The sequence below is a fragment of the Xiphophorus maculatus genome, chromosome 8 (genome assembly GCF_002775205.1).
Source record: "Xiphophorus maculatus strain JP 163 A chromosome 8, X_maculatus-5.0-male, whole genome shotgun sequence".
NCBI classification, from domain to species: Eukaryota; Metazoa; Chordata; class Actinopteri; order Cyprinodontiformes; family Poeciliidae; genus Xiphophorus; species Xiphophorus maculatus.
Genome location: NC_036450.1, coordinates 18,206,067 through 18,222,830, shown reverse-complemented (window position 1 = coordinate 18,222,830; position 16,764 = coordinate 18,206,067). Strand labels below are relative to the sequence as shown.

Here is a 16,764-nt window from a genome sequence, read left to right as displayed (position 1 = left end):
ATTCTCACAGCTCTCCTGATAACAACTATACAGAACCCCAATCATCAAAAAAAAATAATTTCATTTACATTTAATTTATTCATCTACCAGATCATTAGACCATACAGCTCTGGAAAAAAAATAAGAGAGCATTTAAAATGTTCAGTTTCTCTGGTTCTAAAGTTCTAACGCTATATGTTAAATGGACATTGTTCTTTTATTCCATGAACTACTGACAACATGCCTCCAAAATTCCAAGCAAAAATTTTGCATTTATTTGCAGAAAATGAGAAATGGTCAAAATAACGAAAAAGGTGCAGTACTTTCAGACCTCAGATAATGCAAAGAAAACAAGTTCATATTAATTTAGAAACAACAATACTGATGTTTTAACTCAGAAAGAGTTCAGAAATTAATATTTGGTGGAATAACCATGAGGTTTTCAATTAGGTTCAGTGCAGTGGTCTATTTTTTATCCAAAGCTGTACCTCTTCACATATTACAATGTCTCCATGTCCTGTAGGCTGGTATAATAGTTGTGTTAATAATTAATATAATACCCAATTTGCTAGTGATGAAAACAAATCAGACACACTGAGAAGCCATCAGTCTTTATAGTTTTACAGTATTGTGTTGCCATGGTGCAGTAACACCAGCTGGGTTCAACACTACACCAGTGAATGTGAGTTTTTATGGTCCTCTGTCATACCTGCCTTCATCCAGAAGCTGCTAAAAGCTAAACTATAACAGTACCACTTCTGTTGTGAGTTGAAAGAAGTCAGCTCACGTGTTCATCTTTGTTTTCAAGAGTTAAGCCACGTGTTTCATCTCAGCTGCTGTATTACTCTGACCAAGATGGTAATATTTCTTTAAATGTCTATTTTAGTCTCATGAAACATTTTTGGCTGATTTTGTGCTATCTTTTCTGGGGTTTTTCCCCCCCCTCGGAACATTTAGAGTGAAATTTAATCAACCCATGCCTTAAAAATCCACAGCAATGTTCATCATTAACTTAGAATGTTTTACTGCTGCATCAGTGAAACTGTCTCTAAAACAGTGACATCTGTGGTATGCTGCAGTTTCTATGAGGGGTGTGCCAGCGGAAAACAAAACTGATAAGAGAGATAACAGTGAAATTGATGTAGATGTTTGATCCAGAGCTGTGATGGGCAGAGAGCCTACCCACAGGGTGTCCTGCCCTTCATTCGTCATGTGACTGCTGAGATAGGCCAGAGTCCCCTCGTGACCTTTCACCAAGCAGGTTTATATTGAACTACCGGTAGATAAAAAAATTCCAGGCATGCTTAGTTTCAGTGTGCTTGCAAATGTGACTTCAGGATAATCTGAAAGCAGTTTTCACCCTGAATGGCAACAACTCCACCTGTTCTCCTCTGGCATGCACGCTGCTCTGCTCTGGCAGCTGTGCAGAGCCTAACAAATAGTTGAGAGATAAGTTAGCACAGAGAGGGCTTCATATCACAGATCCTCACTGGAAATGAATGTGGTGACTCATAGAGGGAGAATTATAAACCGTTCTAGTTTGTTTGTAGTTTGCATAGAGGCCACTGGAGGTCAGCAGTATACCGCAGCCTTTCAAAGGTCTCAGCACTGATGGTATTTCAAAAGTTCACTTCTGAAGTATGAGTTTACATGAATAAACTATAAGTAGATTTTCTTTCTTTTTTTTTTACTTAGACACATTGAACATTATTGCACAAAAATTTTTCTTTCACCTTATACTTTTATGAACTTAACACAAAATTGTCAGAATGAATCTTGTTGGGGAAAATATTTTACTTTGTGCAAAAATGTATTCAGTCGTCTTTCGCTGTTTTATATTTGGCTTTCTATGATTCATACATGAAATCAAACATATACACATACACAGCATAAAACCAGTCAGAACCTTTGAAAGAAATCATTAAAGACGGTGTTCATCTTTTCCATATAAAGTTCTTGAAATGCCTGACACTTCTTCTTTTACCCTCCACTTGCTCACTTAATAATACCAAATAATAGGATAGGGGAACATGTCTTGGGAAAGAGCAAAGGAGCCAAGGAAATCTGGCTGCTCAGAAGAAAAACATGACAAAATTGAAGATAATCCTGGACTTCATAACTATACAGTGTTTTGAGCAAACACTTTACTGAACACAGCATCAAAACACATTAAAGAAGGAAATAGTTTCTTTGGTATAGTTGAACAGAACGTGAAATGCTTTCTAGTGTTTTTCCAGTGTTTTTCTGCTGGACCCATCCTTCCCATTGTTGTACACAGTTATTTTTAACAGGGCGTCTGGTAGTCATTTCGATGGGGGTCTTCCTGTGACTATGTGCTCCTAAATACTTTTTGAATAACTATTTAGTTTCCCATATGTGTTGGTCTCCTTTATAGAAGCTGCAGCAAGCTTTTGATGTATGAGTCATTACTTCTCCTAATTTGTATATTTGCATCCAGGGCAATAGCGACAGTTTTGATATTATTTTTGCCAGACGTAGCGTAGGAAGCATGACAACTTTTCTGCCACCTAAATTCCTGCTTTGTAAAAGCGGACATCTCACAGAGCTTTAAAGAAGTCTGATCTGTATTCAGTGAAGCTGCAGCATCTATTAATCTTCCTCCTTAAATTGATCCGGCTGTCCTCCAGAGAAAGCCTTCAAAAGTTGAAGGATCGGGAAACAATGAATGCAAAAAGCAGTATTATGTGGAAAGTTACTTACATTATAGGAGCTGTAATCTTTTAAAGGCTTTCTACCCTAAGAGCAGGTGTCTGTGGCTGGAAGCGATGGAGGTGATACTAAAGAGATGTCTCCGGTCACAGAGCATTTTCCGGATTTCCCCCTTCCTGGTAATCTTTGCAGACTGCTCTTGGATAAAGGCAAAGGGCAAATGTTTGGTTAAAGGACAGTAGCCCAATGACTGAGATTTTCTTTTCTTCAACTTTGATCCTTTACAAATAGAAAAAGGATTTTGGCTTTGCTGATTTTTGTTGTTGTAATGCAAAGAATTTGATGTCCATGGCTTACCCTGTCTTCTCAAATGGAACTCGGAAGAACGTTGCTTTCTATAAACATTATATAAGAACTTTAATAAAATAAGGTCCAAAACAATGTCTCCTTTGATTACAGCTCCTATAATGTAAGTAACTTTCCACATAATACTGCTTTTTGCATTTATTACCATTTCTAATTGGGTTCTTGGAACCTTTGTAGACAACTTGAATCATGTTATGCCAACGCAGTGTCTTACTCATCTTGTTTCAGTAGCATGAGTTAAAAACAGACAGGGTTATCAGATCAAGCCACACCTACTTCTTAGCTAACCCAGCAAGCCATCAGTTTTTCAGGCAGACATGAACAGCAGAAAATTAGTTAATAAGAAGCAGAAAACATTTCTGCCAGAAATATTTGATCATGCTTTTACATCAGAATGACTTGGGGTTGTTGCATGTGATTTAAAGTAAAATATAGAAACTTGTAGGAAGTAATATATACTTCCTTTAATGTTTTATTTTTGTCTTATCCATATACCATTTCTTTATTCAACAAAGTCAGTTTTTCAGCAGTATTCATTTGATACCAGTTTTGACCCCCTTCCCCTCATTTGGTTTATATACAAAGATATCATTGAGTCTTCTTGCTGAGACTATATTTCCAAAGGTTCTTACAATTCATGTTGAGAGCCGGGTTGAGGTAAAACCATTATAGAGGCTTAATGTTTGCCAGCCTTGTTTGAATGTTTGATTTGCTTTTCTTTCAAGCACCCAGCAGTTCCCTCGGGTTTCTTGAGCTGTGTTGATCTGTAAAACCTAAAAGTAATCCTTGCTCTGCTGCAATAAGGAATTGTTTCTATTGAAAGATGAAGAAAGTGTTACCTGAAAATTGCATCCTTACCTTAAAAATAAAATTTCATTATAGGCCTCACCATGTTTGCAGAGCTCAATTAATTTTGGGAGCATGACTCAGTTGCTCCGGGGGGGCATCCCGGGCTGCTGCTGTTGAGGCAAGTTTTAAAGGACTCAGAGTGTATTAAAGCTGTAGGACTTCCATCATCTGGCATTTACTGAGCACAACTTAGTCTTAGAAAATGAATTAAGGACAGAGACATTGATAACACCTAATTTTTTTTAGGTGCTCACAGGGCTCTACGTTTTTACTACCAAAAAGTGTTCAGAAGACAAAGATTTTGGTTAAAGTTTTAAAAACCTGTACAAAGTTACACTGAGGTTTGTGTCTAGCATTTTCTTTGTGCTACTTCATTGTCTGGCCTTCTAGGAAGCTTCTGTCAAATAATCTATATCCTATTATTCTAGCATGCCAATCCTTTGTGAGAACTCATCAAGTTGTTATGATACTGTAAACATCATATCATCTCATATTGGTTTCTAAGTAAAGGAGTAGCTGAGAAAAGCATAGAGGTGAGTCATAATCTTGGATGTATAAGTATCCAGAAAGAGACAAAAGGTGGAGCATATGGCTGCACAGATGGTTAGTGTTAGATTAGAGCAAGGTCTTTATGTTAAAAGCTTCCATTAAATCAACAACTTATTAAATGGCTTTAGAAGTGTCTGAAAATATAACATACAGCGGAATAAAAAAGTTTTTCTTTCGTGCTAGATGCAAATAAGGAGCCTGATTCTTGCTTGCTTTCTTCTTAATACAAGGTTATATGCAGCCCAATTGTATACGTTTCGGTGCAAACATATTCATACACCTTTAAACTTTTCAATTTTTTCGTGCTACAACCATAAGGTTCAATGTATTTATGTTATAGACGTAGCAACACAAGCTAGTGCAAGTCTCTAGCTGTGCAAAGCTGGTTTGGTTTAAACCCAAATGATTTAGACTAGTGATTGGAAAGAAAGGTTCCAATTCAATGTGGCTTAGCACAAAAGCACAAAACATTTTTTAGATTAATATTTTTTCACTATTTCCAGACACTGCAAGTGATTTCAATAGGATGTGAAATCTGAGGATGAAGTGAATAGACATTTAAATTGCTTTCTTTAGATGCTTTCAAACAAAATTGAACAAATCAACTTTTTGTTCTATCTTCTGTCTTGCTGTCTACAAACAAACCCATCGATTCATTTGGTATCTAGTTCAGGGTCAAAGAAACGACAAGAGGAAGGGCATACACTCGAGAGAATAGGGAAAACACAAAATCACATGAGAAACACACCCGTGGAGGTGTTTGGACAGAAGGAGAGGAGGTGGAAAAAGTGTTAAACAGTGAAGAGTCACTCCCAAAATTTTCTTTCTGTCAGACACCACACCCCCATGCTACCCCAGTGGTATATCTATATCATGAGATATACTGATCAAAATCTCAATGAAAATTATGGCTTTTTGGAACTTGTCTTTAAATGTTCAGAAAGTTTTTAGTTCAGGATTGCTTTGTAGGAAAAAAACCCCCAAAACTTATAAAGTTATATAAAGTTTTTTTATGACTTTAAATGGAGAACTGGACAAAGATGTAGACCATCTGTGCTTTTCTGAGGTGGAGGACTTTCACTTCCAAATTATCCCCTGAAGTGTTAAAGAGTTGCAGCACTGAGCTGTATCAGTCTGTGCCACTGACTTTAGCAGATACTGTAATGCCTTAAGTCCGGGTTATCAGAGACCGCGCAGGAGAAAGATTAAGGGCAGGCTGCCTCCGCAACTCTGTCCCACAGCAAAATTTCAGACAAAATGAGGACGATTGTGTTTTGGCTGATGGATGTGCACTGTGCATTTTTATTGTGAAAGAAACGAAGACCAAATGATTTTTTCAGACAGTTTCATAAACTGAGAGTCAGGAAAATGTAGACTAATACCCTTGTATTCATTACTATCAGTCAGCGTTAAAACAAAGAGCAAGACTCAGTCAGGAAAGTTATATGCACAGATTACATGACAAAGATATTCTTCAGTAATTCTATAAAAAAAGATTATTTGACTCTAAGACAGTAAAACATTTCAAAAGCTCAATGCACATTGAAAAAGAATCAATGTAGACACTTCTTCAATCATCCAATCTTGACTTTCATTCTTCTTAGAAAAGATGAAAGCAAGAACAAAAAAGCTGCTGTGTTGCATTAGCATTATTCTTTACACACTCAAGCACATATTGTACTCCAGCTTCATATTATGTTCAATGTGTTGACATGCTGTGATTCTGTTCCTTTGTTGATTTCAAAATGTTCCAGTAGCAATGCATTAAGTGAAGTAGAAAAGTAGAAAACCTCTTGTATATGACATAAAAGGTTTTTATATAACTTTAAATGGAGAACTGGACAAAACCTCCCCCAAAAATCACTGTTACCACGATTAGGCAAAAGATCAAAGTTCAGTACTAGCAACTTTTGCTCATGCATGTGCAATCACATCTGCTCAACATCCACTAGTGCCAAACTGTGATTTGTTTAATGAAAGAAAACTTTGCCAAAGTTTATCTACAAACTCCAGTGTATGTATGCATCTCACATTTATCTCCACAGATGTTCCTTTCGCCTCATCTGAAGCCGCCCACTCCATCAGACTTTCTGGAGAAAGATCGTGTTTTCATCAGCTATAAGTCATCACATTTCAGCCTCTCCATCTGTCGCTATGCTACATAAGAAATCTTACATCAATTTCTTTCTTTAATATAAAACACAGAAATAAATTGTCAGTGTCCAAATGGTGTGCTATTTTATTTTGTGACAGAAGACAAACAGGACTTGGCACCAGTCATGCCGATTTCGCTGAGCTTTTCTATAAATCCTAGAGAAATCCTAGACGGGACTAAACGATGCTACTGATGCTGTGCATGCAAAATAATAATAATAAAAAAGCCCAATCCACCAATGGTGATCTAAAATTGCAAGTCTTCTGCACAAACAAATGTCTTGTTGGTTTGATTTGAAATCATCGTCCAGGCAACAATTATGGCCACCAAAGAGAAGTTTGAACGGCTTATTGATGAAGGTGAATGAATGAAAGGCTCTTCCAGGAACACAGGAGAAATCCAGGACAGCACTGAGTGGGGGAGGCATGTTGCAAGTATAAAAAGTAGAATATGGTTGAGAGATTATGTAAATTATGGATGACACAGTTGGGTTGCTGCTTGAGAGCGGTGGAGTTCTAAGGGGGCAAAGGTGATTATACCCACAGAGGCTGAGATCCACAGGTGGTGCTTGTGTGTAATGATTTCTTCGTTCTTTCTTCCAGGAGGAGATGTGAGAGGCAGTGGAGCACTGGAAGGTGGACAGGCCAGCAAGTAATGGTGGATTATTGGTGGGGGGTCCTGACAGAAAGAAGCAGAGGAACAGGCAAGAAGATTTACAGAGATAGAGTAAACGAAAATTGAAATCAAGTAAGAGCAGCTCTCCTTGACATGTATAAGTATATTGAGTACTGCTGATGTATGGAAAGCATAGAAAAAAAACGTTTTAGCAGCCTTTGCTCTAGTAGAAAAGATTGGGAGAAAGGAGAAAGGAAAGACATGCAGCAAGTGGTCCAAGACCAGGAATTGAACCCACAACTGCATCGACCACTCATACATGTTTATAAATGTCAATATTTCTATATTTCGACATGCAAATATGACCATTCGATTAAATTTTCATGTGTCATTACTTCCCTGCCAAACCAAGTGCTTCTCTGACTAAAAACCATCTGGCTTATGTCTGTTGACCTGACAGGCTTTTGACCAAAATAAACTGGCGCTGCAGCTGAAACTGTGTATTGATTGTTAACTTGTCTTCTGGAAGAGGGTGGAGGCCTCCATCAAAGAGCACGTGCAATGCAAAAAGAAAAAAATCAATGCACCGAGGCATAAAAAAACAAAGGAAACAGAACGTCAGATATGAATACATGGCTCCTTCACAGACATTTTGCTGAGCTGTAGGAGTTCCCCATTAAAATCCAAAGAGTTTGAACTAAAAAGTAAGATTTGTTTTTCTTTCAAGCAATTCAGGCACACGAAAAAGTTAAAAACACGATAAAAGTTTCTGCAATCAAGCGCACCTTCTTCTTACATTATATAACTACGTGTGCTTCTGTCCACCTCTTCTTACCTCTGTGCATGTCAGAGAAAGAGAGAGAGGGACAGAGAAAGAAAAAGACAGGGGGGAGGGTAGATTTCTATTTAAAAGCCAGTGAAATTTCAGCAGTAGCTACTAAATTGTCTGAAAAATGCCTTGTCGTGATAACCTTCGAATCTCTGACATATTTATCAGCATTAAATGATATTTAGGCGGGGGTTGGCTCCCTTGTGGCTCCTAATCAGCACCAAGGACAGCACCAAGTTGCGCCGGAGCGCTGCGTCAGATCACCTTAGAAAACCTCAGAGCAACAACACAAGCTGATCCTCATAACAAGCTCCACAATCTGACAAGAAGCTCTTATTTATTTTCATCTATTTGTTTGTAATTTCATCATTTTAGAGTTTAGATATGTTGCCAGCATGACGCTCATGCCGAGGACTTTATTGTTTCCCAAGTCACGAAGTTGGATCAGAGAATGACTTTACTGAAGATTTTCGGGAGTAACAAAATTAAAATGTCTGGAGAATTGACGGACATCAACGATGAAGGCTCGGTCGGGACTGCTCACGCTGCCTCCGCCAACTTCAGCTGCGTTTTCAATACTTCAAACTGCTCGCAGGCAGACTTTCACATGTCGGACTTCACTAAAACCGATTTCGTCGGAGACGGCGCCGCTTTTGTCAGGATTACAATCTCTGTGATCTACTCTCTGGTTTGCGCGCTGGGTCTGGTCGGGAACTTACTGGTTTTGTACCTGATGAAGTCCAAACAGGTGTGGAAGAAATCCTCCATCAACCTGTTCGTAACTAGTTTGGCGGTGACTGACTTCCAGTTCGTTCTGACTTTGCCTTTCTGGGCCGTGGAGAACGCGCTGGACTTCACCTGGCCCTTCGGCAAAGCCATGTGTAAGATAGTTTCCTACGTAACGGCAATGAACATGTACGCCAGCGTGTTTTTCCTCACGGCCATGAGTGTGGCGAGGTATTGCTCCCTCGCCTCGGCGCTAAAAGGCAGGCGGCGGCGCACGCACTGCTGCTCGGCGCGGTGCGTCTCCGTCTTCATCTGGTTCGCCGCCGTCTCCGCCGCCCTACCGCACGCGGTTTACTCCACCACCGCCACCGTATCCAACGAGGACCTGTGCCTGGTGAAATTCCCGGAGACTAACGGGTCAGCGCAATTTTGGCTCGGACTCTATCACTCCCAGAAAGTGCTGGTGGGCTTCCTGGTGCCTCTGGGAGTCATCTCGGCGTGCTACCTGCTGCTTTTGCGCTTCATCACCTCCAAGAACATTAACACCTCCAGCGCGAAGCGACGCGCCAAGGTCACGAGGTCGGTCACCATCGTGGTTTTATCCTTTTTCCTCTGCTGGCTGCCCAACCAGGCGCTCACAGCCTGGGGCATCCTCATAAAACTTAACGCGGTTCACTTCACTTATGAGTACTACACCATGCAGGTGTACGTCTTCCCCGTGTCGGTCTGCCTGGCGCACTCCAACAGCTGCCTGAACCCCATCCTGTACTGTCTGATGCGACGAGAGTTCAGAAAGGCGCTCAAAAACCTTTTCTGGCGCATGACCTCTCCGACTGTAACCACAATCAGACCGATCACAGCCACCACGAAGCCAGAGATGGATGAGCAGGGACACCCACTGATGCCGGGCAACGCGCCACCCGTGCCCGATATGGTGTTCTTTCCTCCGGGGGCGGTGATTTACAATGACCGGCGTGACCTGCCGCAAAACAGCACATAGTCTAACCACGCCAGGGATAGTTTAAGTTACGCGATGAAATGTACAGTACGTATGTAGTTACTGCAAAGTCAAAATGTTCCATTAAAAAGGCGAGACAGCTAGGGTCAGTTTTGGATACTGGCCAAATGGCTCACCACCCTGGGGGTGCAAACCGTTTGGGGGCAGTAAAATTAACTTTTGAGGAAGTTAATTTAATCAAAAGGAGTATATATGGTGATGCTTGTGAGCACATACATACTCACAAGCATTACAGTTAATAAATCAATGCTTTTACAAAGAGGACTATATCTCAAAATATCATTTCAAAAGTCTCTGTTCTCCATAGAACTTTATCATTCTATGTGTCTTAGATTTGAACAAGAGGAATGAACAGCATGTCATATACTACGATAAGGGAATTATGTGTTTTATTGTTTAATGTTTGTTTGTTTTGATATTTTAAAAAGTAAAAAAGACTTTAAAGATATCTGGTCTCCCTTCCTACATCTGTGACATGTAAACTTCATTTTTCTTGTCTTTTTGTGCAGATAGAGTGAGCCCTGTGTGTTTCTTAATTTTCATCTATTTTTTTTCTTTTCATGTTTTTTTTGTATGCCTGTATAGCAGAACATTCTAATAAAAATATTTGGGAAAAAAAAAGTAAAAAAGAAAAAAAAGAGTTAAATGTGAAAGTAAAGTGCATCATCAGCATGTGGCACAATTGCTTTCACTTTTCCTATTGACATTTATTATTGAACACTACTATGTAAAAATTAATCAACTGATTGTCACAATCTGAGGATGAAGGAAGCCATGGCGGAGGACTGGTATTAAGTCAAAGATGAAGAAGAAAAAAACATGGATGGCCTTTAAACAGGTGTAAGGCAATTTCATCTGAACAGTACCATTGAAAGATCCAGTAATGTGTGCTTCTTTACAAGAAAATAAGGTAGCAGGTTAAAAACAAAATCTGAAATTAAAAAGCATAAACCCAAAACCATTTAGTGCCTGAAAGAAAACTGCCAAGACTTTCAAATCTATTCTTTAGTAAATGGAGAGGCAATGCGGTGACATAAGGTCTGCTGTACATGTTCATCTCAGTAAATTAAAACAGGCATTCCTATATGAAGCTCGTTTGTCAAATTAAAAGTACGTTTTGGAAAATAAATTGGTCTCATACTTTTCATTTAGTCAATGTTTCTGTAATAAAAAATGTTTTTTTCCATTGGTCGGATGTAATATTCGAATCTTGTAAGAAATTAAATGTGTTTTCATAACCTTCAAGTGTAAAATTGTTGTGATTATTAGAAGTGAAGGCTTTAAAGTATCAGTCCATGTGTAATTCATCTATGTAAAGTGGCTCACTTAGTGAATTAAGCTACTGAAATATAGAAATTTTTCATTGATGTAAATTTCTGAGGTGCACTTGTAAAATTAAACATTTTGTTGATTTCAGGCAGGACTCTGGCAGCATTTTGCATCAGCTGCAGCTCAGTTGTAAAGAAAGCATTGCAATAATTTATCCTATCCAAAATAAAAGCATGTGACAAAAAACTTCATGGTAAATGGTACAGTAAATGGCTTTTATAGCACTTTATCAAGTCCAGGGGATTCCAAAGTGCTTCACAGAAGCTTTTTCAGGTAAAGGAAAAAGTATTGAAAAACAAAACATTCATATTATTTTCTGAACATAAGGATGCTTTTTAAATGATGATGAGGTAACGTGCAGCTCATGTGAAATAATCTACTTCGAAAACAGATTATTCTTGTCCATTCATCAAAAAGTAATTGGTGTCTCTTAATAAACCGCAGGCAGCCTATTCACCACCAACAAATGCTTTGCTCCAGATGCCAGTTTTCTACTTTAGTGAAACACACACAAATCTTGGAATGCATTTATGTTGTCCTTAAGGGGACAGTAATGGACCATTTCACAATTCATATTCAACAGAAACCCTCAGACTCACCATTGCTCAAATTTAAAAGTGAAACTCATTTTGCCAATTTGTTCTTCTCCTGCTGTGAGTAGTTTGTACGCCAAAGCAATCAAAGCACAAAATGGAAATAAAACTCTCAGTAATTACTTTGCACCTTGTATTAAATACACCATTCATTTTAAGCAGCTAAAAGTTGAAGGGAAAATTTTGTACAAGCTATTCTAACTTGAACTACAGTAATTACTTAGGGGTTGCAAGCTGGAAAGTGGTTGTTGAATTATGCATCTTTAATGCATACAGGTTTAAGTATACATATTACTGTAACACAGAAGGAGCATTTCATTTGTCAGTAAAATCCCCTTTGATATCTTATCAAATTACAACCACAAATAGCAACGTATTTTATTAGGGTCTTATTTGACAGAGCAACACAAAGTAGTTCTGCACTGTGATGTGTCAAATAAAAATATTGAACGAGTGGCAGGCATTTGTATTTAACCCATTCACTGCAACACCCCCAAACAAAATGCAGGGGAGTGAAGGGGAGAGAAGGATAACTTCAATGTGTTACCTCAAGCGATAGTAGCCTTTTGTAAGTTTGTTCATTTTACCTCTGAATTTTTATTTTTTTTATTTTTACATAATGCATTTCTGTCTATAACAAACTTAACTATCTTACTTTCCAGAAGATTTTTACAGCTGTGCTTTGGACAAATGAGATCAAACCTTGAAGAAAAACCTCACAAAAACTTATTGAAATATTTTAGAAATGCTGGACAATATAAGCTTCCACCTGTGTAAAAGTCTGGTGGTAATGCCATGTTCTTTTTATGTAAGATGCTCAAAAATATTTTTCATTGTACTAAAGTACAAAGGAAAATAGCAATATGTTACCAAATGTCATTTTTAAATTATTTTAAATATCCCATAACATGGATTTCTATAGGGCTGAATCACCACCCCAAAAACAAGGTGACTCACATTCTGCTTCTCTTCCACCAATTTAAAAGTAGCAAATGATTAAATCTCTGGAACAAGAAAAAATTAAAATTTACTGCAGTTTCAAATGTATGGAGATGGAGATAACTCCACATTGATTGCAAATGCAAATGCAAATGCAAAAAAAAAACTCTCAAAAATGAATGCAGATAATCCACAAAATTAAGAGTTTTGTTTTTCACCCCAACTCTTCATTCACAAGGACAGATAAAGGCAGTACCCTACTAACACATTTTTGCAATAATAATAATAATAATAATAATAAGTATTCCACTTAATTACATTCTGCTAATATTGTATAAAACATAAGCACATTATTTAATATTGGAACTTAATTCTTACTTTTGGGATAAGTTCGAGGATTACTTCTACTTCTCCTCCTCCTCCTTCTCTGCTGATGAGCAAGCCACCATGCCAGAAACATATTGTGTTATTTCCTTTTCAGATAAAAAGCTGATGTGATTCCACTTTTACAGCTCATTTGTTAATAATAAAGACCACATGTCGCTGAACACATCTTCCTGGACAAACACAGGGAGGCTCATCAGTGTGGTCTCTCACTTCTGAGAACACAGCTTCCAACCAGAGGGTCAATGAAATACAAGTTCAAACAAGCAGCAACAACAGCAGTTATTTTTATTGCCGCTCTGCAACAGAAAACTATTTGACACACAGGACGCATGCACACATAAAAATAAAAATCCCTTAAATGCTACACAAAACAGGTCTGTAAAATGCTGGTTTTTGCTCCTGACTTTTGTGAAAATGTCAATAATTTGAAAAGTTATATCAGGTCAGTTATTTTCATGTTTAACTAGGAGTCCAAAGTCATGGTGGCTGAGTCATATGGCAATGTTAAAAGTTTCTAAGAGGGTGGTTTTCTGCACAAATATACTTGGCTTTGGATTGTTTAAGAGTCTTAGACCTGGACCTCATCCTTGTTGGAAATAAGGTTAGCTGAATCAGGATGCCAACCCAGACGAGTTAGCTGGAAATTCAGGCTTATTGAACTGGCAGCGACTGATACAGGAGTCCGGATGGTGACTCATGCCAAGCAGCGTTGATCTCCCGAGGTGCAGCCGAGAGACCATTTCCTTAGTTGAAGAAAACGAAGAGTGAAAAGCAACGGGGGACGAATCTGCTGCATCACACACAAAATGGAGAGCTGGTTTGCTATGGGGAAATGTTTATTAGAAAACTATGAGGCATAAACGAGACAGAAGAGTTTGTTCATGCACACAAGGTGAGTGGAAGTCGGAGAGTATTCTTAATTGTCGATGGCGACTGCAGCTGATGAACAACAGATGACGTCACAGTGAAAACCACACAGAGGAGAAAGGAGGAGAAGCATGTGGTTCAGAGAATGAACGCTCTCAAAGTCCAAGCAGGCCGTTTGAAGCAATTCGAACAAATCACTGCTTTTTAGGTTCCCTCTTGTCCTTTAATTGTCTAAGCAACCCTTAAATCTGAACAGTTTCTGACTCTGACAGCATGTGTCCTTTCAGGAGGCAAATGTGAAAACACTTCTCTAAAATCCCCAGGCATTGATTATGAACCAAAAAAGTCACAGATGTTCATCAAAATTACACATTTTTGACATGTGTCCAATGAGTGTGATGACTCAAAGCTTTGAAATGACTTAAATCTAGCTCAAAACTTACAACTGTGACAGAGTAATCTGTTACCATGCAAATCGTTCCACTTCCATCCTCTGCCTGCAGCGAAAGGCATGGAAGCACCTACCTCTAACTCAGCGGAAAAATGTTAAAACTACTCCATGATTCAAAACAGCATATTGTAAATCTGAGATGGAAAGAAGAGTAAAATACACAAGGTGCCCCAATACACAGGAACGTACCACAACTAAAATCAACAGTTACATTTGCTAGGAAGAGGTTTATTATAAAACATAAATAAGGTTTTCCATTTCTTAGAGGGGCTAGTGACCTTATTTAGGACCCCAGGGAAGGAATCATGTCATTTCCTACCTGGCTGAACAAGTTGGTGGAAAGGAAATTGGCAGTGAATGTGAAATCTACGTTTCCTACCAAGGTTGTTTCATTTCTGTGTGCTGCTAAGGGGAGTCAAGTGGATGAAACATCTTAAGCTGAGTTGATCAGCAGAACCAACAGTAAGCGGCAGGCAGTGGCAGGCATTTGTATTTAACCCATTCACTGCAACACCCCCAACCAAAATGCCTAATATTTTACTTTCCCAGGAAAGTTGTGGACCACAACTTTCAGAGAAACAGGAAAATGAAGTGAACTCATTTCTCGGTGGTAAAGTGAAGGATCAGGGTAAATCACAGGTTAATTACTGTACCTGCAACCAAATAAATAATCTGGCAACACATGGAGGTTTTATTAAAATCTGAAATAGACATGTTCTAATGACACCCATGACATCTGGGACACATCTGACTTAACTTCCCACACAAACTCATAATTTAACTCAAATTCAAAAATACATCATTGCTCGCAAATAGAAATTAAATGTTATAACACATATTAATTAGAGATAATGATTAGAATTATCTTTAAATCACTTCATATTCATGAATAGTACCATGTAGAAAAGATTTAAACATTTTGCTAACAAAGGAAAAAGCTTGATTGAAACTGTTCTCTTAACTACCATTTTCATCATATGTAAATGTATTTAGGTCTTGCAACAGCTGGTGAAAACATTGCAGTTTCTGGAAGTCAACTCTCCAACCTGCAACTGTACTTAAACTTTCTAACACTTTCAGCAGTCAGAAAATTGAAGCCTTGAGGGCATTCATCTTAACCCTGTTAATGCTCACTCTGCTGTAAAATGTCTTCTCTGTTGGATTTAATTCTAACCACGTTCCAAATTTGCTGACAGCACAACAGTTATTGATCCTGTCGACAGAGAAAAAGTAGGTGTTTAAGTAGGTGTTAAGAGAGCAGTTCAGAGCAGTGAACCCACTGCTGAGGATCAGATAGTCTTTAATCAACTGGAAGGAAGCACCATGGTTGACTTTAAACAGGAGAAGATCTACTCTCCAATCTTCACCACTCATCATTGGTTAGAGTAAAGGACAGATTAATTTGTCTGCAACCATAACTTCAGAAGTAAACATCATAACCTTTGACTACAGCCTGAAATCCACCTGGAGATTAGTGAAGGCAGACATTTAGGGGAGATATCACTGCGTAATTTTTTATTTTGTTTTACATTTTTTATACATAGAAACATATTGTAACTCATTCTCCCACCCCAAATAATGTACAGCCTACGGATTTGATTTGTGACCTGAAATTGTCTTCAGACTATTCCTAATCCCAATCCCAACAGCTAAACTAAGAATAAGACTAAGCTTAATTATTCTAAAAGTCAAATGTTTCAATATGATGTTTGATTGTCTGACTTATATATATATATATATATATATATATATATTTACTGTTTTACAATTGTTTTATGTGGTTATAGCAATAGGTCCTGTTCCATAACGTTTTGCAACTATATCAATTTGAATGAGTTGAGGTCCAGATTATGACAGCATAAATGCTCCACTGGTCACTCTAAGACCACCCAACTTATCTACACCTTGCCATTAAAAGGTGTGAGCAAACGTAAGTAAGACAGCTTTGGTAAGCTGTTGCTTCCACGTATCAGTCAGCAAAAATAATCAGAAATTGTACTGCAGAAGATTATAGGCCGGAGTACCCTTGTTAGACAGTGAACTGATGTGTAATGTTTTTCTTCTTTCTTAGACATTTTTTGTGGTGCTAGAGGCCTTTACTCACAGTAATCAGACATAACATGTACAGAAAGAAAGGAGAAGACATCTAACAAAAATCCTAATGCCCGGTTGGTTGTGTCAAGCTCAAGGAATTATGACAACAACACAAAACTAGCTTCAGGACAGAGTCTTGACAAAATGTTTGATGTTAGAAAGAAAAGAGCAACAGCAAAACCACTGTTCCTGTATAGTGGATGAATATTAGGATCAAAGGTGTACAATCAGCAGTATTCTGCATTACTATGATGCAAAACATACTTTTTTCTGTGATGACTCTGCATCTTCTTTTTCCAAGTTTAAGGATTAACTGTCCTTCTCAGAATTTCATTTCAGTCCTCCATT

At 38.2% G+C, this 16,764-nt stretch overlaps 1 protein-coding gene across 1 annotated transcript; it reads left to right on the top strand.

Annotated features, from left to right (window-relative positions):
- Positions 1 to 5,640: 5,640 nt before the first annotated feature.
- Positions 5,641 to 10,881, top strand: rxfp3 (relaxin/insulin like family peptide receptor 3). Its single transcript, XM_023337950.1, has one exon. The coding sequence runs from the start codon at positions 8,464 to 8,466 to the stop codon at positions 9,736 to 9,738; it is 1,275 nt and encodes a 424-aa protein (XP_023193718.1). The 5' UTR covers positions 5,641 to 8,463; the 3' UTR covers positions 9,739 to 10,881.
- Positions 10,882 to 16,764: the final 5,883 nt, after the last annotated feature.